The following is a 24,883-nucleotide window of genomic DNA, read 5'->3' on the forward strand; positions in this document are numbered from 1 at the left end:
TATGTTTATGAAAAAATGGGTTAAGCCTAGAAGGACCTGGCACCCAGACCACTTCATTAAGCTGAAGTGGTCTGGGTGCCTAGAGTAGTCCTTTAAGCTAAAATTGTTTTGGAGATTATAATATCCCATTAAAGTGAACCTGTTATGACATGTTTTTGTCTTCTTTTAGTTTTGCTTTTCTTATCACTTTTCCATCTTAATGATTGTAAGCTATGTTTTTATTTATCTTTTGTAAGAGCCATCAATTATGTTCTCCGATGACTATGATGTCTGCAGTTTACACTTTCATGGGATTTTTTCAACTGATGGATTGTGGGTAAATTTAACTTTGAAACTAAATGCTTTAACTCTGCCCTCTTAGAGATTGTCAGATATGGGCAAGTTTAACAGAAATTGTGATCTCTGGAAATGCTATTGGTCAGGGAGGATGACCGATTCTTGAATGTATCAGTCAGGTCATCAGACAGGCAACACAATACATAGCTAAATCAACAAGAAGTTGTCTCAGGCAACCTATGTATCCTCTTCATTCTGTCGGTTTCATCTTTCTACTACATAAAGCACTTTACTTGCCTGCTTCCGTACGACTTTCCTTTCTATCTTCTAAAGCAAAATCTATTTCTCTTTTAGTTGTTTATTTATATATCTTCCACTTTAGAACTACTCCAGCAAAACATTTTTCTGAAAGCTTCCGTGGGGCAAAATGTTTGACAATCGTTTTTGCAATAAGCTGAAAAAGCATGTTATTTGCTAGTTTTCCACCCAGCCCTAGTTGGCAGTCGCTGTGGTCTATTCTCAAGACTTGTTTTCAGTTGTACGGCCTTCTTTTGTTGTCCATATGAAGTTCCCACATTTGTTTTTTTTTTAAGAATCCCAAATGGAGTACGTAATTTGCATATGAAGCTACACTGGGGTTACACAATCTCTATTTTTCTCTTTTTGTTTGCAATTCTGCTAGACCAGTATTTGGACGTTCTATGCTTTTAATAAATATTGTATTAAGTTTACAAAAATGTAAGTTAAAGGTGCACCATTTTATTTTGTGCATGTATATGTGTATTTGTGTGTGTGTGTGTACACATATATAATATATCTATATATCTCAAAAACGACTGCAGTGACTTCTTTGTAGAGTTAAAGAAACACGTAACTTTTATTTAGCTTTCAAAACAAAATGTTAACGTTTCAGTATTGCCAGAAACCTTTCATCAAGACAAACCTTTTGTCCTGCACAGTGGTTGCTATGTGTGGAGAGCAGTAGGACCGTGTAGGAAATACCTATTTTTCAAATTGCAAAACTCTATAGATTAAATGTTATGCTCCTTTCAAAAGAGCATAATTTGTAGTTACTCTGACAGGTACTTTTTAGATTGGTTTGCTGTTATGATAATGGTGACAGGAGTGCCCTGGCTCCCCCACCCAACTCCCCTATTGACTTTTTCCCTGATGTCTGATGGGTGCAGCTAGCTCCCTGCCTACAATGCAGCTCAGTGAAAACCCTCATCGCTGAGCCAAGCACGACAGTCCAGAGCCTAGACATTGTACAAAATAGCCAGTAGTAATACAAATAGACCACCATCGCTGCAAGCCTCAGAGGATAAAGAAGAAAAAAAAAAGGAACAGACGTATAGGTGAAATTAAGATCCTTTATTTTATATCCATTCAAAGCATCTCTGTTAAACTACAAATATTAATGAAGAACATTCAGCCATATATGCCACACAGACGTCTGACAGATTATGAAAGAAACATTTTTTAATACAAACCAGAAATAACTTTCTTAGATGGTGTAGTGATATTAGGGCTATCATATATATATTTTTTTCTTCAAATTAAATGGGACGAATAATGTCAAATGTTAACATGGCTAATATTGTCAATATTGTTTGTTGGTTTACTACAATGCAAAAATGGCTTGGTAGCTCTTTATAGGTAATCACAATGTCATCAATATGCTGAGTTAGGCTGCAGTATATAGAATTTTTCTAGACACATGCGATGGGCTGTGAATGAGTCTGCGCAGAATGCATTGAAGGTCTCATCCTCATACATAGTGACATTTCATTGCATAGATCTGAAATGAAACCTGCTTTCTTTCATTGGAATTCTGGTTTGCTGCACAAATGTATATACTCTAATCTTTAAATATAATTAGCCATTGACATACACCGATTAGCCTAATTAACCTGATTGGCAACATACTCCATTCTTCATACATGCATACACATTTATTTATATATATATATATATACACACACACACAATAGGGAATATTTGTCAAGGTGTCTGACGGCTGGAAAGAAAGGTGAGTAAAAACACCTTTCCCATGCAATCGGAGACTGGTAAAAGCACACACACTCTTATTGACTGATTTAAGTCCACCCATCCTCCTACCTACATCTGGGTGAGCTAGAGGGGATCCTTTCACTGAGCTCCATTGTGGCTGCAGTCATCTTCCTGACCTTCTCCCTCGAAGAGCAGGAAGTTCCTCACAGGCCACTTATATTCCCTCAGCTTCCACTGCCATTCTCCCTCAGCCGGCCTCTTCGGCTGAACGGGCTGACAAACACCCAGGCGCCAGAACAAAATTCCTAGTCGCCATGGCAACGTTTTCTCTGGGATTTTTCAAACATTGTGTGAAAATGTTATTATTATTCGCATTTATAAAGTGCCAACCTATTCCGCAGTGCTATATTATATTTGGGAAATCTAGCCACCGAAGCTGTTTAATACAGAGTACTTTGCTGGATAATTCTAGCCCATGAACTTCAAATCTTAAAGTTTTAATGGCAGATTGATACAAGAGTTAGTTGGAGGAATTTGGAGGTGATCTAGAGAATTCAAAAGATAATTGCAGCCACTGGTAACATGTAAATGGAATCTTTAAAACTGCTGTGTGTGTTAATAAAATATAGAAGTGTGTGTGTGTGTGTGTGTGTGTATGTATGTATGTATATATGTATGTATATGTATATATATATATATATATATATATTGTTAAATGTCATTAAAATCTATGCACTCTTTTAAAGGGACACTATAGTCACCAGAACTACAGCTTAATGGAGTTGTTCTGGTGAGTTTAATCATTCCTTTCAGTCATTATAATGCAAACACTGCCTTTTAAGATAAAAGGCAGTGTTTACATTGCCCCCTATGGACACCTCCAGTAGTCACCTCTTAGATGGCCATTTGAAGTGCTTCCTGAGGCACTGGAGCACAGTAGGCAACACTGCCATTCAGTGTCACCACACTCTGCATGGAGACCGGCGGAGGTGCTGATTGGCCAAAACTGTTTGACCCAGCCCCCATCCCGCCTCCTCAGTGATTTCAGCCAGTCCAGTGCTTTCCCAGTGGGGAAATTTTGATTGTCACCAAAGAGGTGGATCAGGGGGGAGTGCCTGCGCAGTGCTGGAAATAAGCTGTTTTAACCCCTTCTAAAAGGGGGGGAGGGGGTAAGCCACCTAAAACTTATTTTTAACACCATGGTGTCGGAAATACATGTTTGTGTTCCTGACCCTGTAGTGTTTCTTTAAGTCATGTCCTCTTTGAAATCACATGTATGATTTAGGAACTGTACTTTGCATGTAGCAAACTTTGTCAAATGTGTACAGGCCTGGTCATTACAGAAATTTAATGTGTGTTTACCTACATTGACTTTTCTCTGTGCACATTTTTAATTAGCAACTTATGGCAGAAAGAAGGAGCAATACCATTTTTTCACAATTGATGCTCATCGAAGCAAAAATAATTTTTTTGCAGCTGTATATTTTATTTTTGGAGGTTTTCACTGGTCATATAGCACTAATTAATATACACACCTAGGGTATGTACTCTTGTACATTTGCAACGCTAATATACATCATCTTCTACTGTTCTAAACTTCATGAAATTCAGTGTTACATATGGTTACACCCACTGATATAACAGGTCTGCCACCTCTGTTCTGCAAGGATTGTCACTTTCAACATAATGTTTATGTGCAGAAACTAGACTTTAAGACTTACTTTGTAAGTGATACATATTTTTCCACAGCATGAAAGAAGCCGCCAAACTGTGAAAATACTAATTTGTTCTTCACAATGATTCACATAGTATATTATTTTATGGCAACCTTTCAGGCACATGGATGTATAGGCATTGTGGCAGCTAGTTTTACTGGAAAGGGTAAATCAAAATACAACCCAGTAACAGACAACTGCAAGAGAGAATAATTTTATCAAAACAGATAAAATAATACAAACAGGAAATTAACATTGACAAGAATAAAAATATAAGCAAAATAAAGAGAGCTAACAACTCACCAGAGTTATTTTGGCTGACAATTCCCTGATCAATTCTCAATAATTTTGTTTCCTGAATGATCCTATTAAAAAAAAATATGCATTCCCTGCAATTAAAGTTTACAGTCAACATGTGTTTGACTCCAGCTGGAATGTTTTGTAATGTTTTTTTTTTTTTTTCTTTTTCAAAAAAGAAAAGCTAATGAAGATGGCACGGCACAGAAAAAAATGTGAAATTAAATATCAACAAGTTTCATACAGCACAAATACAAGTGCAGATTCAGCAGCCTTAGATATATTTGTAATAAAAAGGTCTAGAAATGACCCTTACTTAACATTATAGACATGAGCTCATGAACACAAGCATCAGTTGTGTAATGATAAAGGTGAAGAAAGATGGAATAGAGAGAAAATTAAAGTAAACTAGTCAAGGCACGCACAAAGGGGAGGGGAGGTGGGACAGCCTGGTGGTGCACCGGGCACAAAGTCATAGAAAGTCCCATATTAGATTGCATGTTGAATCCAGTTGGTTCATGCTAGCATGCCAACATTCTGCAATGGATCTACTGGCGATTTAACGAATACTCAATACGTGATCAAGTATTAAAAACCAGAACCGTTTTATTAACACAACTTGGTGTACCCCTCAAAAAATACACCACAGCAAACAAAACTTGTATACGCGAATAAGCAAATAGAAAGCATGGTGGTTGATATATATCATATACTATCAACTTAAGAGATGCAATTCAGTATACTTCAAGCATATATATACACAAGGGTGCCATCACCAAAATGTGATATATAAACACAGGTACATGCAATAAATGTTATTTCTTTCAAGGACTGTGCAACAGTTTTAATAAAAATAAACAAACCAAAAAAACTGTGACAGTACACTATATATACAACATCCACCTTGCTTATTAGAAGTACCCTTCTGCCCAGTGTCCAACAAAAATCTATATAACCCCATTATTATCCAGTGTTTAGTCTTACAGTCAACCACACGCCTAAATGGTGAATTTTGTAATATGCTACTCTTTGACTCCAATGGGGCTAGACCTTTTTTATCAATCTATTTTTTGTAAGTAAAGTATAACTATACTGGGGTGTTTTGGTGTGAGCGGGATTAAATCCCTGCTCACACCAGGGAGTTCCAAGTTTTCAATTGATTATATTTTTAATGGCCCAAAGACTGACAGATGAGCTGTATCCACTGCATAGAGTTCTTAAAATAGGCATCTAAATGCCTGTTGCCGCAGTGTGGTGTGAGCACGGTTAAATCCCTGCTCACAACAGGAAGAACCTGGTATCAATAGATACCTGGGGCTCCCCTCTGCCAGCTGGGTCCATTTTTAGTGGCCCAGACTGACTGAGCTGCATGCAATGCTGAAAGTCACCTCTGCATACAGCCTTTAAAATCCATTTAGAACTCTGCAGATGAGAGATGGCACTCAGCCATGGTGATTCTAGGGCTGCAGGCTGCTGAAGGGAGACTGCCCGGGTCTCCAGACATGTTCCCATGCTGACTGTGATCAGATCTGGGCTTTTCCAACTGTCCAGCTATGATTAGAGTGTAATACACTGGTAAAGAATGATTGAAGGTTAGTCTTAAAGGGAATCTCCAGTGCCAGGAAAACAATCCGTTTTCCTGGCACTACAGGATTCCTCTCCTTCCCACCCCCCAATCCCCAGTTGCTGAAGGGGTGAAAACCCCTTCAGTGACTTACCTGAGGCAGCAACATGTCCCACATCGCTGCCTGCTCCTCCCCCGCCGCTCCACCTAATGCCTACGTCGGCCGGTGGGCAAGACTGATCCCGCCCACCGGCCGAGGAGACCTAATGCGCATGCGCGGCAATGCCGTGCATGCGCATTAGCGCACCCCATAGGAAAGCATTGCAAACGATTTTCAATGCTTTCCTATGGGGAATTGAGCGACGCTGGAGGTCCTCACACAGCGTGAGGACGTCCAGCGACGCTCTAGCACAGAAAACCTGTGCTATAGAGGAGGAAGTTCCCTCTAGTGGCTGCAAGGTAATTATTGCAGTTTATAAAAAACTGCAATAATTACACTTGCAGGGTTAAGGGTAGTGGGAGTTGGCACCCAGACCACTCCAATGGGCAGAAGTGGTCTGGGTGCCTGGAGTGTCCCTTTAACTACCATTAATTTAGATTCTAGACTTATTAGGCATTTAATAATCAGGACTGATATACCACTGCCATAAGCAAAAGCCGGTGTTAAACATTGTCCTGCCTCAGAACTGCATAGAACTCAATTCAGTATGAACTCTGGAGCACCCACTCTGTAGCAAACTGAAATCTACAAATATACACAAATTCTTCATTTCAAAGTCTCTCACCCCACTAGCATTCACTGACATCTGGCTCTCCCACTCAATTATCCACACTCCCAGGCTCAAAAATGTAAAGGAGGCTGTGTAGGCATCCTTCTCAACTCCCAATGCACCTTCCAACCAATCGTCCCTGTCCCTGCCTTACCTTTTCATTCATTTGAAGTTCACACTGTCCTCCTATTTAAACCCACTCCTTTATCATTTATAACCCCCCTGGTCACCTTAGTCTATTCATTAAACATTTTTCTTCCTGAATATCCCAATTTCTCTCCTTTTAGCACTCCCCTTTTTGCTGGGGACTTTAATATCCCAATTGACAAAGCCAGTTACTCTGATGCCACACGACTGGCTTCTGCCTTATTCCTCACAGTATGTTCTAACTCGGCAACTCATACAGCAGGGAACACTCGTGATCTCATCTTCGCCAATCTGTGTACTGCCTCTAATATGTCCAATTTATTTCTTCTATCTTACAACTACCTGCTGACCTTGGACATCGACATACCCCATAACCAAATTATACCACCCTTGGTTTATCGGTCTTGCAGAAATCTCCACTGTAAAGACCTACAGCAATTCTTCACCAACCTCCACACTCTCCTTTTACTTCACACTCCAACTTCACCCTCTCCTCTCAACTATACATCATGACACCATCAAGTTGACCCAATACCTCAAAAAGTCTCATTCTGCATCGGACTTTCTTGACTGAGTCAAGATCACTATCACAATAGTACACATTCGATTTTTAAAAAGTGTGAAAAATCCAATGCATATTTAAAAATGTAAATGACTCAATGATAAAGCTCAAAATATGCCATATGATATACCCCATGGAGTCTACTTTAACAAATGGTATGCATTTATGAGGTCATTTCAACTGTGAACCTGCTACAATGCCGCAAAATGCAGAATATACCCATAAAATTATTCTTTGAAAATTCCTATTGTAAAAACTGGAATAGGTGGCTTACATGGCACTGTAACTTTGCAAGATAGTGCCAAAGGCATACATTGGGGGCATTGATTTGTTCAAAAGCCTGTGCTGAGCATATTGTGGCGGGTTTGATCACAGTGGCACATACCAGATTTAAGAAATTTAAATTGTAATAAGTATGTGGGAAAAAAATACGTTTTTTTTTTTTTTTTTATCACAAATTGTGACAGCACACTAAGGTACAATATATACTATTTGAGATGTCCTAGAATTTTTACTTGTACAGATGGAAGGTTTGTGGGGTAATTTCAACAAACTGCTGTAATGCCCCAAAGTGAGACCTAGGCCAATCAAATTAATCTAGAAAAATTCTACCTGTAGAAACTGAAATGGTCAGGTCTTTTATATGGCGCTTGAGCTTCAAAGGACAGTGACAACGGCATTGATTGGGTGTATTGTAGCACTCAGAAGATGTAGATGAATACAGTGTGGGGTTTTGTACAGAGTAGCACACATGAGGTTTACAAAATACTTGTATTAATATTAAAAAATCACATTTGTGTGTATAATTAGAAATCATAAAAAAAACTAAATTTTTACAACCGGTTTTAGCAGAGATCAGTTAAATTGCTACATAACACATGTATATTAGGCTATTTATCAAAATTCCCTTGGGTAATAGCCTCTCACGTTTACTTTAAATATATCATTTTGTGTGGTCATTTTGTTGTACGTGTGATGGCTATTAAACTTACAAGCAAACATACCAAATTCCAAAATTGCTCCACATTGCAATTTTACTTTTCTCCTGGTATTTTGTGACCTGTAATTACCAAAAAAATAAGATTGTAGACATATTATGCACTCTGTAACCCAGGACAAAAACATTTATTTTGAATTACTTTTCTTAAAGGGACACTATATAGTCACCAGAACAACTACCGCTTATTGTATTTGTTCTGGTGACTATAACCATTCCCCTCAGGCTTTTCAGAGAAAATGAAGTGTTTGCACTACAGCTTAGGGATACCTACACTTACTACTCCTCAGATGGCTGCTAGAGGTGCTTCCTGGGGCAGTATATGATCAGGTAATCTGGGCTCTTTGATTCGGTACCCAAACATTTTAGTTTAAAAAAAAAAAAAATTCTACTTGCCAAAGTTGTCTGTTTACTCGCCAGTGGTGAGTGGAAAGTTTGACCCATAGTAAATGTCTGTTTATTAAATCATAAATATATTTTCTGTTAACTGTTTTAAAGTGTAGAGTAATTTAATATTGTCTGATTTTGCGCTTGTTTTGTTTTACTATTTAATGCAAAATAATTGTCACCCATATCATCATCTGTGCCAAAAACTAACCAGGATTGTCAAAAAGGGTTTTGCTAAAAAGGTACTTTCTCAAAACTAGACATTTATATTGGTCTAAAAATATTCAATTATCCGTTTTAGCACGTACTTAACACATATTTTATTGTTCTCTCCATTACTCTGGTACAATATGTATATTGTGTTTTTTTTCCTAAATAATATATATATATATATATATATATATTTTTTTTTAAAATATTTATTTATTTTGTTTGTTTATTTCTGATCCGCCCACTTTCTGTTCTAATTTTAGTTGGAAGATGGACATACCCTTTTTGACTACAACGTTGGGTTGAATGACATTGTTCAACTTTTAATTCGTTCAAATTCTGATAATGACACCTCTTCGTCAAAGAAAAAGGAAGGAGATGGAAAAGTACACCCAAATACTTCAATCAAGCACAAGTCACGAGCCATTGCTTCAATGAGTCAACCGTCTACCTCTGCCCGAGCCTTTTTGATTGATCCAGGCATTGGAATTTATAAGGTTTGTCTTCTTTTAAATGTGGTAGAAGCATGTTACAATACATTGAGCACAGCAGGCTTTGTTCATAATGGCAACACAGGTGCAATTTAAAGACTAAATTTTGAGCAGTCAAGAGGGGAAAGGCATCCAATTTAGAAAAGGTTACATTTGAAGAAAACATATTCCTTCCGTTTTGCCTTGATAAACATTGCCAAATCTTAATCCTGTTGTTTCTGAAACTAACATTTTTTGGTTTTAAATTGCTTATTTCTACAGTGCTCTGTATCCATGCAAGCCAACATCCCATAGCATATTAGCGATTTAGGCCTCGATTTAATATGGATAAAATGTTAAAATGATTTCATATTTTGTGTAATGTTTTCATATTTTGATATTTTATGATATATTTTATACATATTTGATATATTAATATTTGTGGGGGGATAATTTTTATCTAAAAAATATTAAATCATTTGAAAACCTATTCAAAAATATCAAGGCCGATGTAATTGTAACTTTACTAGATAAAGTTTTGATATTTTGAGACTGCATGGTCTTCTGTTGATATGATTGTTGCAGAAAGCATTTGTTCTGTTCCTAGATAATTTATCAAAATAATTGTACCCAAATTGCCATTTTTTTTCTCTATACTTTTCTTAAAGGGAAACCGGGACAAAAACATTTTGGGGTGGTTTAATGAAGCAAAGAGGACAACTACCACTGAGGCTCTTATTTGGGGTTTTGCCTGCACTCCACTCTTTTCTTCATGTAGTTAGCATTGAATGAGCGTTGCAGAGGGTGGGAAGGTGTTTACAATATTTTTGGTTTGCTTTCAGAGGAGCTGTCACAAAGGCAGTAGAAGAATGGGGTGAACTCTTTGCTGATGGGAGTCTTAATACTCTAACTCTTGCAGTTTGTCCATAGGCCCTGTCAAAAGCAATCACACAGTACATGTAGTGATGCCTATATATTGTATATAATATAATACACAGCTTCTGGATTTTTTTTTTTTTAAATAATATTTTATTGGATTTTCAGTGTTACTGCAATCATGAATAACAGAAGTATAATAGCAATACAATAGTGAACAATAATAAACAAAAAGTGCTACAAGTTCAGATAGTAATTACGATACAGTTTGTAATACAATTTCTAATACAGGTTTTTCACATGTTCAGCGCCTGTGTACCTCTGTTGACGCTGGTATCTGTATAAACATGGGAGAAATAACTGGGTGGGGGGGGGAGGTCAGTCATTTATCCGTCTGCATCTATGCCCCTCCGCGTGAGGGTTATTTATGAGCGTTTAACTTTGTGGTCCACTCTTCCCACCTTTGCCATGCTATTAACCAGTATTGTTTTGGGGTTCTGAGCTTTCGAGCTTCAGTTTCGTACTTCTTAGTTATATGTATGGCATTTATACATTGTGATAAGTCTGGAGGCTTTGTGTTTAACCACCCTTTGCTGATGGCTATTAAAGCGGCAACAATAATATGATACATCAGATACTGTTCTGCTTTATCTAAGGTGTGCAACATTATTAGTAGCAGGTACGTTTCAGGGTTCTGTGGAGGTGTTTTCCCTATGAGTGCTGTGATCATAATCGAAATCTCTCCCCAGAATTTTTTTCATTAACGGGCAATCCCACCAAATATGGAGCATCGTGCCCTTGTCTTGTAGGCATCTCCAGCACAATTCCGGCTTGGTTTGGTCAATTTTGTGGAGTCTGGAGGGAACCATGTACCAGCGGTACAATAGCTTCCTACTGACCTCAATATGTGTCGTGCTGAGTGTAAGGTGTTTGTGTGCTCTCAGGACGCGTGACCACGTCTCATTAGGTATAATGCATTCCATATCTGTTTCCCATGCTGTCATGAAGTTTGGCTTCCTCTTGCTATCTCTGTGTATCAGTATATGATATAAGGAGGATATACTTTTTTGCAGTGGTTTGTGTGCTAGGCATGCTTTTTCTATTTCCGTTATGATATTGTCTTTTGGGATGTTGTCGTCTGGTTTAGCAAATTTTGCTACCCATGAGTTCATCTGGAGATACGAGAAGTACGATTGGGAAGGGAGATGGAATTTCTTTTTTAAGGACTCAAGTGTCAATAGTTCTGGCCTTCATCACTTTGTAGAGCGATGTGGCGCCACGTGTGTGCCATAGACCCCAGTTGAAATCAGGGATTAAAAGTGCCGATGCCTGGATTTGCAACGCTGGGGATATGTATGTTACAGTGCAGTGTTTCTTTAGTATTTTGTCCCACGCTTGGAGGGACGCTGCCGTTGTCGGGCAGATGTCTTTGAATTTTGGTCTTTTTGGTTTGGGTAACCAAGCCAATGTTGCGAGGGAAACACCACCTGTCCTATCAGTCTCTAAACGGCTCCATGGGGGTGGAGTTGTATGGTGGAATGAAGCTAGAATTGGGTTTATCATGGCCGCTGCGTGGTAATTGGATATCTCAGGGGCTCCCATGCCTCCCTCCCTGAAGGGTTTGTATAGGATGTCTGCTGCTATCCTGGGTTTTTTTCCCGTCCCATATGAAGCTGTTTATCAAACTCTGAGCGTCCCTAATATATTGTTGCGGTATGATGATATTAAGGGTTCGGAAAAGATATTGCAATTTAGGTAAAATCATCATTTTCACCGCAGCTATCCTGTCTGTCCATGATATGTACTTGCCTTTCCAGTTGTGTATCTGGTGTTGGATTGCCTTAAGCAGCTTGACGTAGTTAGCTTTGTAGAGTTTGTGTAGTTTGCATGTGAGGTCTACCCCTAAGAACGTGATATGGTCATGTCTCCAATCATAAGAATATTCTTTTTGTAGGCTGTCCTGTTGTGTTTTAGTTAGATTAAAGCCCATAGCCTGCGTCTTAGCAATGTTCAACTTATAGTATGACCTGTCACTAAATCTTTTAATTATGTTTTGTAGTGTGGGTATGGATATCTCTGGTTTCGACAGTGTGAGCATCACATCATCTGCGAACATGGTTATTTTATGTGAGTTTCCCCCTATCTCTATTCCGTGTATCTTCCGATTTTCTCTAATCTGTTGGGCTAGCGGTTCCAATGCTAGAATATAAAGCAGAGGGGAGAGCGGGCAGCCCTGTCTGGAGCCATTAGATATAGTGAATACTTTGGAAACAAACCCACCATTTGCGATTTTTGCTGTCGGGTTTTTATATAGAGTCGAGACCAGGGAGACAAAACAGTCAGGGAATGCAAACTTCTGTAGTACTGCTTTGAGGTAACCCCAGTGTAGCCTATCAAACGCTTTTCAGCATCAAGTGACAGTGCCACACTGGGGCCTCCCTGTGTTTGGATGTTATGGAATATGTTCATTACCTTCCTGGTCCCATCTGAACCCTGTTGCCCCCTCACGAAGCCTACCTGATCATTGCAAATGAGTGTTGGTATTATATTTCCCAACCTATTGGCGTACATTTTTGCTAATATTTTCAGATCAGTGTTTAATAGTGATATGGGGCGTAGATTCTGGCACTTGTTAGTTGGTTTGCCAGGTTTTGGCAATGTCGTTATGTGTGCGGACACCATCTCTTGTGGGATATCTCCCGTATGGACTATATGGTTGTATAACTGTTCTAACCTGGGTGTTAATATGTGTGAGAAAGTCTTGTAGTATATGTTTGTATATCCATCAGGCCCTGGTGACTTCCCTTTTGGCAAACTTTGTATTGTATTAGCTATTTCCTCTTGAGTTATATTTTCTCCTAGTATTTGTCTGTCTATTTGAGTAAGTTTGGGTAAGCTGACTTCTTTGAGGAAGTCCTCTATATCAGTTGTTTGTGGTTGATGGGTGTGAGTGTCTTTCCGTAGGTTATATAGGGAGTCATAGTAGTCCGCCATCATATCATTTATGTCTTGAGGGTTATAGATTTTATTTCCCAGTGTGTTTATAAGGTATGGTATTTTCGCATTTTGCCTTTTGTGTCGCAGGTGAGATGCTAAGGCCTTCCCTGCCCTGTTCCCTTGGGTGTACGTGCTTAGTTTTTTTGTGAATATATTTTTTTATTAGTTTTTAAGTATTTCAAAAGTTAAACCAACAGGGTGGACTCGCAGGTCCAATCGGAAAGAGATGTTTTATAGTCATACAAGACATCCATAAATTTACAAGTGACAACCACAGCGGACTCGCAGGTCCTCATCGTTCCGTGATATGATAGATATGGCTTCAGGTTCCTAGTGTGAGTATTATACCCGTAGCTAGTGATCACCTTGGGGGTCTCGTTTGGGGTTTCCCCTGTTATGGGTAGGTGCCTCATTCCATGTGAGGAGGAAGGAGATATACCGAGTGTCTCCTCTCTTTGGGTTTTCTGGTGGCTATGGTTATATTAGCCGGTGTACATCCCGAGGACCTTTTTTGTTGTCCAGCTATCTCTTATAAGTGGTCTCTTAGTATGTGATCTCGGGATTGTCTATCTGTTTCTCTCCTCCCCTCTAATACTAAGGTGTTGGGGCACCCCTTTCGTCGTTTGGCTACATCCCTGTGCCTAATATATCCTGTGAGCCGTGCTTGGGCCTGTCTGTCCGCGGTGGCTCGCCACTTTCTCTTATCGTTTGCGTGCTCCCGCCCTCCGGACCGCGGGGGAAGGGGGGGGAGGGAGGGAATAAAAGGGGGAAGGAGGGGGGATGGGAATGCCGTATCTCTCCAGTTTCATCAGCAGTCTAGTCTGTGTGTGCATGGTTAGTTTAGCATGTCCTGGAAGTCCGGGCGTCCGGTAGTCAAGATCCAGTGCGTCCATATCGTCTGGTATGTCTGAGTCCTCCCCTCTGCCATTAGGGAAAGCTCTTCCAGTGCCCTGAGTTCCTCCATGCGTTGGTACCATGTTCCTATCGAGGGTGCGGACTGTTTTTTCCAATATATGGGGATGAGACTTTTAGCCACATTGATTATTCTAATTGTGAGGGACTTCTTATATGTTGACGCTTTTATTGTGGTGTGATGGATAAGGAATGTAGCAGGGTCTTTTAGCGGTGGTGTGTCTGTGAATCTCTTAATGATTTTGTGTATGTTTTCCCAGTATGGTTGAATGAGTGGACATTGCCACCATATGTGGAGATAAGTACCCGTTTGGCTCTTGCATCTCCAGCATGTGTCGTCCGTCGTGGGGTCGTACGTGTGTGTTTGGTATGGGGTGCGGTACCAGAGTGTCAGTATTTTGTAAGCCGTCTCCTGTGTCCCGCTGGATGGTGCGCAGTGTAGTGTGAGAGTGCATATCTTGTCCCATTGGGCCGGAGTGAAAGTTGTTCCTAGCGTTACTTCCCATTTTCCCATGAAGCTCGGGGGTGGCTGTCTCTTCATTCGCCTGAGTATGTCATAGAGTGTGGAGAGGCCTTTTGCAAGGGGGTCTGGTTCCATGCATATTCCCTCAAATGCTGTCAGTGGCCTGGTGGTGTTGTGTATTTGGAGTAATGGTTGTGTGAACATTTGCAATTGCCGGTATCTGAACTGTAGCATGAATGGGTTGTTTGAGTTTCCTGTTATGTCTTCGAGGGACTTGAGGTGGCCGTTGGCAGTCGCGTGGCATAGTCTCGGGGTCTCACGTCCCAGGAGACGTGTCAACGTCTTTGGTTCCTCTCCCGGGGGGAAGGCCTCGTTGTGGGTCAACGGGAGTAGTGGGGATGGTGTGGTGGTGAGTGACAGCGGTGTGGCCACCTTATGCCACACTTGTAAAGTCGCTCTGATGAGGGGGTGTAGGACCGCCAGTCATCTGGCCTGTTGGTGGTCTAACCAGGGGAGGATCGAGATGGGTCTGCCTACTTGTGCTGACTCTACAGCTTTCCAGGGTTTGGTCACTCCTGGTTTAGTCCATTCTACTACCCGTTGGATATGCGAGGCATTGTAGTACCCTTTAAAATCTGGGAGGGCTAGCCCTCCCTTTTCTTTTGGCAGTGTGAGTGTGTCGTGTTTTATCCTAGCTTTTAGTTTCTGCCAGGCGAACTTAAGGGTCATAGTCCTTAGTGATACAAAGAAGGTCTCCGGGATGGCGCAGGGAACAGCTTGGAACAGGTACAACACCCGTGGCAAGATATTCATTTTAAGAACCCCTACCCTTCCGAACCACGAGAGCCGAACATGCGTCCATTCTTTCAGGTCTTTCTGGATGGTGTTTAGGAGCGGTTGAAAGTTGGCTGTATATAACTGGGTGAGATCTTTCGTGATCGTTACCCCCAGGTATTTCAGGTGGGTGTCTGACCATTGAAATGGGAGTTCCCGTTTTATGTCCGTCGCCTTGCGCGTCGGGATTGATACGTTGAGTATAGTGGATTTGGAGAAATTAATCTTAAAGTTTGATAGCTCTCCGTATGTATCGAATTCCGTCAGGATTGCCGACATAGCAGTTTCTGGCCTGGTAACAAAAAATAATAAATCGTCTGCATATGCCGCTACCGAATGTTTCCTCTTCCCTATCTCTAGCCCCGGTATGAGTGGGTTGTTCCGGATTGAGTTTAAGAACGGTTCTAGGGCCAGTACGAAAAGGAGGGGTGAGAGGGGACAACCCTGTCTAGTCCCATTCCGTATAGGGAAGGGATCGGTGAAGGCCCCGTTTATACATACTCGCGCCGTCGGTTTCGAGTACAGCGCTCTAAGCCAGGCCATCATATACGGGCCAATCCCCAGCATCTCCAGCACCCGGAACATGAAGTCCCAGGACATCCTATCGAAGGCCTTCTCCGCATCTGTCGATAGCAGGAGAAGGCCTGTGTTGCTGATTGTTGCGGTGTGGATCAAGGCTAGTACCCTGGTCGTGTTATCCCTTGCTTCCCGTTGCGGAGTGAAACCTGCTTGGTCCCCATGCACCAAGTCTGGGAGATACGCCTGTATTCTCTGCGAGAGTATCTTGGTGAATAGTTTCAGGTCACAATTGAGCAAGGATATTGGCCGGTAGTTGGCGCATATTTCAGGGCCTTTCCCTTCTTTAGGGATCAGGGCGATGTTTGCTCCTAGGGATTGTGTCGGGATTTGTGCCCCATCGCGAATTGCGTTTAGGGCTGCCAGGAGGCGTGGGACCAAGAGCTCCGAGTATGTTTTGTAATATCTTATTGGGAAGCCATCTGGTCCTGTACTCTTACCCTGTTTGGCCTTTTTGAGGGCCCATGCTATTTCCTGCGTTGTGATAGGGTCCTCTAATTCCGTGCTTGCCTCTTGCGTGAGGCGTGTGCCTATGCGCGATTCTAGATATTGCGTTATACGCGCTTTCTTATCTACAAGTGCCCTGTCCGTTGTGTGTGGGTCTAGTGTATATAGGTCAGCATAATAGGTCCGTATGGCGTCAGCCATGTCCTGTGGCAAGCTCTGGGTCTTCCCCTGTTTGTCCCTGATTTTAGGGATGTATGCCGTTGCTCTTTTTTTGGCAATCATGCGGGCAAGGAGTGCGCCGCATTTGTTGGCATTGGTATAGAAAAACGCCTTGGTGCGCAGATAGGCCCTATGGTAGTTGGCGTTGAGAATAGAGGAGAGCTCCCTGCGGAGGACCGTCAGTTGTGCCCTGTCAGCCGGGAGGTGGGTCTGTTTATGTTTGTCCTCCACTGTCCGTATATCAGTCAGTAGAGTAGTGAGTCTGGCGGCTTTAGCTTTTTTAAGGGCGGCTCCCTTCGCTATGAAGTGTCCCCTCATTACACACTTGTGCGCTTCCCATAGGCAGAAGGGCGTGACGTCAGGTGTGTCATTGTCTGTGAAATATTGTGCCAGCCTCGTTTCGGCCTCTGTCTTCACTACTAGGTCGTTAAGGAGGGAGTCGTTGAGCCTCCAGTTGTTGCAAGTGGGTCTAAATAGTGGGGATGTCAATGTCATCAGGACCGGGGCATGGTCAGACCAGGACGCTGTGCCGATAGCAGTCCGTCGGATGTCTGTCAAGTGGTAATGTGGTATTAGAAAATAGTCTATCCTTGAATATGTCCCATTAGGTGTCGAGTAAAAGGTGTAGTCTCGGTCCTCTGGGTGTGTCGCCCTCCAGCAGTCTACGAGTCGGTGGTCACGTAAGGTTTTGTCAATGCCCTGTAGGATATGGTGGGGCAGCGTCGAGGTGCCTGTGGATGTGTCTACAGTCGGTTTCAGGGCTACATTCAAGTCTCCACCAACTATCAGGCATCCCGTGGCAAATTTTTCAATGGTCCTGGTGGTGGAGCGTAGGAAAAGGTGTTGGCGTCTGTTAGGGGCATAGATGCATACAAATGTGTAGGGTCGGTCAGCTATCAGTCCCTTAACGCAGATGTAACGTCCCTGTTTGTCGCTGAGGGTGTCAGTGAGGGCGAAGTGCAGTGATTTATGTATCAGTATCGCTGTGCCCTTGGTCTTCCCTTCCGGGTTATTACTGAGGAAGCATTGGGTATATCGTTGGTCCGTGAGTTTTGGGGCGTGACCCTCCTTAAAGTGTGTTTCTTGAATTAGCACTACATGTGCTCTCTGACTGTGGAAGTGGCGTAGTGCATTAGAGCATTTTTCTGGTACGTTCAACCCTTTAGCGTTGATGGAAAGGAGGTTAATCTCCGCCCTTGTGTGTGCGGATTGTGTGTGCATCGTCGAGTATAACTGGGTAGTTGGCGTCTGGGTGGGGAGGGGAGGAAGGGTGGGTGTGGCTAGTGGAGGGCGAGCCCGGGTGCTTGCCGCGCAGCTGGTGTGGGGGTTAGGTCCCCTCCCTCTCCCCCGGGGGCCCGCCGGGCGAGAGCCGCTTATCTTGGAAAGAATCAAAATTAACCAGAAACTATTAACAAGAAACCAAACTGTAACTAAGTAAGGTAAAGGTGTGGGCTAGGTAGGAGTCGGCCTGGCCGTACCAGTCGGCCCAGCCGAGCCCCCCCGCCGTGAACTGTACACCCCCGTCACGTGGGAGCGTGGCATATCTACTTGTCGTCTCCTATGTTCCATCTCCGTCTCTCAATTGGGGGCAGGAATATTGTGTGGTAGTGAAGTGTGCCCTACCAGAGGGCGGTGTGTGGGAGAGTGTGTCCTAACTGGAGTCATCTGTGCCCTCTGTCGTTACCCGCCTGGGAGATCGTCCGGCTAGCCTCTCTCTGTCAGGTATGTCTGTTTGGGTAGGGGGTGGGGGGGCCCTCACCCTCAGGCGTTCTTACGTAATTTAGGCATCTAGCATGACCTGTATGGCTTGTGTGGGTCGGTATGATATCGTGTGCTGACCAATCTCCCTATCCTCCCGTGTCCCGGCCTCCTGAGCCGTCTGCCTTGCAAGGGTGTTTTTTGTCGAGTGGGAGGTTCCCATTGGTGCTACCCCCGTGGGCCCCGGGTGTCAATCTATTGTGCTACCCTCCCTGGTCTACCTTGGAGAATAGGAAACTTTGTTTCACGTTATCAGAGGGGGCCTAGGGGTATGGGGACTGACCCTCTGGGACCCTCAAATCTGTGTGCTCATATCCAAGTGGTGACCTCTCTACTGGCCCTGTTGGGCTTGAGCTCCGGGGGGGGGATTTACTCCCATACCAACCTTCTCCCTCCCGCCATTCCCCCCTCCCCAAATTGTTAACGTCTTTATTTAGCCTTTCCACGGCCACCATAGTCCCGGTCAGGGAGAGCCCGTTCATTAGTCCAAGTTCCCATCGTGCCTCCGCTGGCCCCCTCCCCCATACCCCATCCCCGGCTGCCCTCCCAATGGTCTCAGCGAAATTTGAAATGTATGACCCATGTGCAGAGTACGTGTCTATGTGGGGCTTAGAGCCCAGGTGTGTGTGATCATATTTACGTGTCCTGTGTGGCCCCTCTTGTCGTCAGATTCGCTCCACATGGCTAGCGGGTCGCACCGGCTGGTCTCACTGTTTCCAACCGATTTCTTGGTCATCGCTGTGGCTGTGGCTGTCCTCGCGGTGGTGGCGGTGGGTTAATATAGTAGTCCAGCGGGTCCGGCCCGCGCAGATTAAGTGGGGGCAGGTGGAGTTCCTCCGTGAGGTCCTGCAGGTCCTGTGCTGTGCGGACCTGTCTGGGGCCGCCCGTTGTGGTGGCGATTAGTCCTGTCGGGAAGGTCCATCTGTATCTGATCTTCTGTGCCGCCAGGGCTCTGGTGAGTGGTTTCAGAGCTCTGCGGTACCCCAGTGTGGCCGGGCAAAGGTCTGGAAATAGCTGAAGTTGGTGACCGTCGTGCATAATCTCTCCTTTGTTGCGTGCTTCGTGCAGTATCTCTTCTTTCAGCGCATATATCTCCAGGCAGCATATCACATCACGTGGGGGGGCTTCTGGCGGGCCTCTGGGTCTCAGCGCTCTGTGGGCCCTGACAAATGCAATAGGGGTCTCCCCGGCGCGTCCCAGAAGGCCATTGAATATGGACGTGAGCAGATCTATTAATTGGGCGGGAGTTTCATCCCCCTCAGGTAGGCCCCGGATCTGTAGATTATCTCTGCGGCCCCTATTGTCCAAATCCTCTATGTGCCGTGCCATGGCCTGCATTTGGGTCTTTTGTTGCGTCTGGGTCACTGCCTGTGCTGTCTGTGCTGCTGTGAAGTGGTCATGGTCTGCCTCTATTTGGGCCATGCGGTCTGCAATCCCCTGCATGTCCGACCTCATTAGTTGGAGGTCTGCCCTGATGGAGGTTTGGAGGGCTGTGGTGGCATTTGCCAAGTCTGCTCGTGTTGGCAGTGCCTTCAGCAGGCTTACCCAGTCCGGCGGTGGGTCCGTCACGTGGTCATCCCTCTCTGGGGAGTAAGATGCAGGAGTGGAGGCGTCCGACTGCGTGCAGGCCTCAGATGCCGCCTGGGAGTTCGGGTCCGGTGTCGCGGCCAGGAACTGCCGCATAGAGGTGTGCAGCATGGCCTGGCGTGTCCCTGAGGGTTTGGGGGTGCTCCCCTGTTTGGAATTTTTCCCCATTTCGAGGTAGGGCTGCGGCTTTCTCGCGGTTTGCGGGCTAGGACGGAGGAGCTAGAAAGTTATGCGGCCATTTCGTCCGCCAGGCCACGCCCCACGTGCTTAGTTTTAGCTTATGAGTTATGTTTGCTGTGATTTGTAATTGTATGTCGTTTAGTTATCCCTTTAGTGTATTTATTGTATTTTGTGTTGTGGGTGATGGGAGCAAAATCGGTTTGTTTGCCTCGTCTCTAAGGGATTTCAGAAGATCAGTGTACTCCTGTTTTGCTCGTTTGTTTAGGTATGATTGTCTACTGATTATTTTACCTCTTAGAACGGCTTTGTGTGCCTCCCATAAGGTAGTTGGCTGAATCGTAGGCGTGTCATTTTCTCCAAAGTAGGAGGTTATGTCTTCCGCCAACTTAGTTTGAAATTTTCGGTCGTGTAAGAGAGCGTCAGGAAGTTGCCATGGTGGCCTTCCTCTGAAGTGAAAATTGTCTCTCAGTGTTATTTGTACTGGGGCATGGTCCGACCAGACAATATTTCCTATCTTGCTTTGATTTACGTTAGGTAAGATGTCTCCCGAAACAAAGATATAGTCTATTCTAGTGTAGGTGCCATGTACTGGAGAATAGAAGGTAAATTCCCTGTCGTTGGGGTGTTGTGTTCTCCATGCATCGTAAAAATTATATTCCATCGAGTTTTGTTATTTCTTTGGCTTGTTTTCTTAAAGTTTTAGTTCTAGTGGAGTTTGTGGATAACGTGGTGTCTAGTTTTATTTGTGTTATGTGGTTAAGATCTCCACAAATGATTTTGCGCGTATGATGTTCAGTAGGGAGTTTGACTAGTACTTTATGTAAAAAAAATCCTCTGGTTATAATTGGGTCCATATATGCCTGCTATGATATAGATTACATAGTTCATGGTGCAGTGTATGATCAGGTATCTACCTTGCACATCTTTCTTGAGTTGTAAGAGCTCAAAGGACACTGATTTGTGAATTAAAATGGAAACTCCTCTCGCTTTGGAGGAGTAGGTGGAGTGATATTGTGTGGGATAGTCTTTTATTGCGAGGCCAGGTATCTTAGTGTGCGTGAAATGCGTCTCTTGGACGCACAGAATATCCGCTTTAGTATGTTTCGCTTCTTCTACGAGAAGACTAGCAGAATGCTTGGTTGTATAGGGAGAGGTATTAGCAGTAGAAAGAGGGAAGTGCTCATGCCACTGTACAGAACACTGGACAGTCCTCACTTGGAGTACTGTACACAGTACTGGAGACCCTATCTTCAGAAGGATATTGATACCTTAGAGAGAGTTCAAAGAAGGGCTACTAAACTGGTTCATGGATTGCAGGATAAAACTTACCAGGAAAGGTTAAAGGATCTTAACATGTATAGCTTGGAGGAAAGACGAGACAGGGGGGATATGATAGAAACATTTAAATACATAAAGGGAATCAACACAGTAAAGGAGGAGACTATATTTAAAAGAAGAAAAAGTACCACAACAAGAGGACATAGTCTTAAATTAGAGGGACAAAGGTTTAAAAATAATATCAGGAAGTATTACTTTACTGAGAGGGTAGTGGATGCATGGAATAGCCTTCCAGCTGAAGTGGTAGTGGCTGTTTCTGCATCTTGAGAAAGTCCCGTGGGCGGGACGAAACGCGTCGATAAGCCACAGCTGTTAGTCCGACACCCTGATCAGCTGTTGCAGGAGGAGGTCGGGTGCAGGAATCCCCGTGAGTGCCAACTTGAAGCGTGTTTTGCTGTTGGCCGGTCTCCGTACACCGCGGTCTTTTTTGAAGGCACCGACCGTGGTGCAACGTGTTTTCCGTTGGAGTGCCTTTTCTACTTACCGCGGTCTTTTTAGAAGATACCGACCGCGGTTCAGCACTACACACCTCACACGTCGGACTTCGTCCTGCTCCCTAGTATTCCTCTTGCTTACACCTCGGTGGGGGCCCCCACCGAGGTAAGGTACTTTTATTGAGTTCTCTCATTTATATTTTGTTTCATTTTTATATCATTGTGCGTTTTTTGCATATCTAGATAGCTATATTATATCATATTATATTAATTTTTTTTTTTTTTGGTGTGTGGAACACCTACTGTGATATCCTTTACCATTAGGATTTGTACCATTTTATTCATTTATTTTACCCTGTTATTATTAATCAATTATAGATCTATCTAGCTATCTATTGATTTACCATTTAGTAATAAATATATTTATATTTGTATAAATTTTGGTTATTTTTACAGTTTATTTAGGAGCGCACATGCATTCTATATCGTGAGCTTACACTCAAATTAAGTCGCTTGTATATGTATGTTGCTGCCCACTTAACTTGTTTGATATTAATTACACCGTGTTCTTTGATCTGTTACTTTTCATAAACTATAATAGTGTTTTGATTACAGATCTCCTCCATACTCTTTCCCTTCCTTTGCTTGCAGTTGTCATGGTGATTATACAGATGCCAAACATGGGCTTGTTACAGTACATGATCTACATACACGACCTTCTGCACGCAGCCCCCATTCATTTTGTGGAGATAAAGGTGTTTGCATGCATTTTGGCTGGAAGTATTGCCCTGAGGCATTCACTGTTGCCAATATACTAGTAACTTAGGAGATGGGCTGGTAAAAATCGCCTCTTTTGGAGCATTATCACAGCATCCCAGCATGGGAATATCTAGTTGGAGGAAGTGATCCATTTTGTCTCTCTTATTGGAGTGGGGACTTGGAAGTAAGTCTCTCAAATGTACGCTGGATGTAGCTCTTTCTGCTACGCCAGCAGCTGAGCCGTGCTTCTGGACAATTTAAGAACATTACGTTTTAGTATATTGTTTAATGCCATTTTATTTTTTATACCTACAATCGTGATTGTGTTTCCTGTGTTGCCACGCTTTCCTTTTAAACTTTAAATTTGCTAACTCTCAGTGGCTGCCTGATTGTAAGCTCCTGTGATTAGTTACACACATTACAGCACACATTCTTTCTGTATTGCTAATCGTGAAGAGGGTTAGGTAGAAGATCTTATGATTTAAAAAAAATAAAAAAATAATGCATAATAAAGGAAAATACAAACATAAACTGCCAATTGTCAAATATAAGCCAGTGGATACAATCAAAAGTATAAAGACACATGGCACAGCATTGAATCTAGATATCGAATCTAGCTATTGCACACCAAATGACAAAATAATGTAATGCAAAAAAAGGTAAGGAAAAAAAGCACACAAATGAATGAGACTTTAAAGTTACAGGGCACATTAGAAACACATGTCCCAGAAGGTCAGTCTAGAGGACAACGTTTCGACACATCTAAGAAACATTTAAAGATTTTGTGTGACTTTGTAAGACATTTCATAATATTTGGTGATCTGTTATTCAACAGAAAATAAACTTCTGGTTTGAAGGCACTTGGTACAGAGTTCCAAGCCGAGACATGGGGGAGACCTCATAACTCAGAGAATTGGAGCCACCCTCACGTTCTCTAGAGGAACTTTACTTACCCGACTTTGCTTTTTTTTTTAATGGTTTTTCCTTATTACACCATTGTCTCACGAAAATGTTATGTTCTGTTCATGTTTTGTTATGAATCATGATTTCAATGTCCAATCTTTATACAGATGACAAAGTATATCTGACCATGTTTAAGCTTTGAAAATTCTCTGACACTGTATATTGTTATTGTGACTGACCGCCTGGCACCCCGACCAGGTACCTCCGTCAAACTCTGCTTCCTACTACTTGCGAGCACCATAAGCACTGCATTGGGACACCATAACCACCATAAACCCCACAAACTGCCGCAGCTAGGTTGGGGTCTTGCTGTCCTCCACCCACCCTGGACCCAAGACCAGGATCCAGCTTCCAGTGTGTAGACCTCTCCTAGTCCAGAGAGCAAAGCAGGCTGCTCTTATAAGAGCAAGTATAGTGATTATAGCAATCCCCAGAGTGTGAATATAGCTCTCCAATCCCCCAAACATGAGCCTAGACTTCATGAAAGGTAAAACGATTCTCACTTTAATGGTAGCCGCAACTGGCCTTTTATGACAGTCCCTATGCAAGGGGCACTCCCCCCTGGACCTGAGAGTAATCCACAGTATAAAAATATACACAATCACATTAGACTTCAGGTCCAGGACACTCCCATACACAATCAGATAATCCCTCTTATGTGCCTGGGATATAATTGGGTCAGGAACTGTATTACCGTATATACTCGAATATAAGTCGAGTTTTTCAGCACATTTTTTGTGCTGAAAAACCCCAACTCGACTTATACTCGAGTCAATGTCTGTATTATGGCAACTTACATTGCCATAATACAGACAAGGACCGCCGGGCTCATTATAAGACCGGCGGTCTTGTTGGGGGCTGGCAGCGAGCTGTAACTTGCCTTTCCTGTAGCTCCTGTCAGCTCCCTTCTCTCTCCTCCGGTCCGGTCAGCTCTCTTCTCCTCCACTGCAAGTCTCGCGAGAGCCGCGGGGTCAGAGCGTTGCCACGGGTTACCATGGCAACACTCCATGCGGTACTCAGACCGCGAGACTTGCAGTGGAGCTGACAGGGGAGCTGGCCGAACCGGAGGAGCGACAAGGGAGCTGACAGGAGCTGCAGGAAAGGTAAGTTACAGCTCGCTGCCAGCCCCCCTACT

General features: G+C 43.1%; 1 protein-coding gene across 1 annotated transcript in view; it reads left to right on the top strand.

The window, feature by feature from the left end:
• Nucleotides 1-24,883, top strand: part of UHRF2 (ubiquitin like with PHD and ring finger domains 2) — a 142,002-nt gene that overhangs the window by 35,869 nt on the left and 81,250 nt on the right. The window contains exon 2 of the mRNA XM_063455111.1: nucleotides 9,199-9,432. Within this exon, the coding sequence (XP_063311181.1) occupies nucleotides 9,199-9,432 (234 nt within the window). The remainder of the gene's footprint in view (nucleotides 1-9,198; nucleotides 9,433-24,883) is intronic.

Source organism: Pelobates fuscus, chromosome 5 (genome assembly GCF_036172605.1).
Source record: "Pelobates fuscus isolate aPelFus1 chromosome 5, aPelFus1.pri, whole genome shotgun sequence".
Classification (NCBI taxonomy): domain Eukaryota; kingdom Metazoa; phylum Chordata; class Amphibia; order Anura; family Pelobatidae; genus Pelobates; species Pelobates fuscus.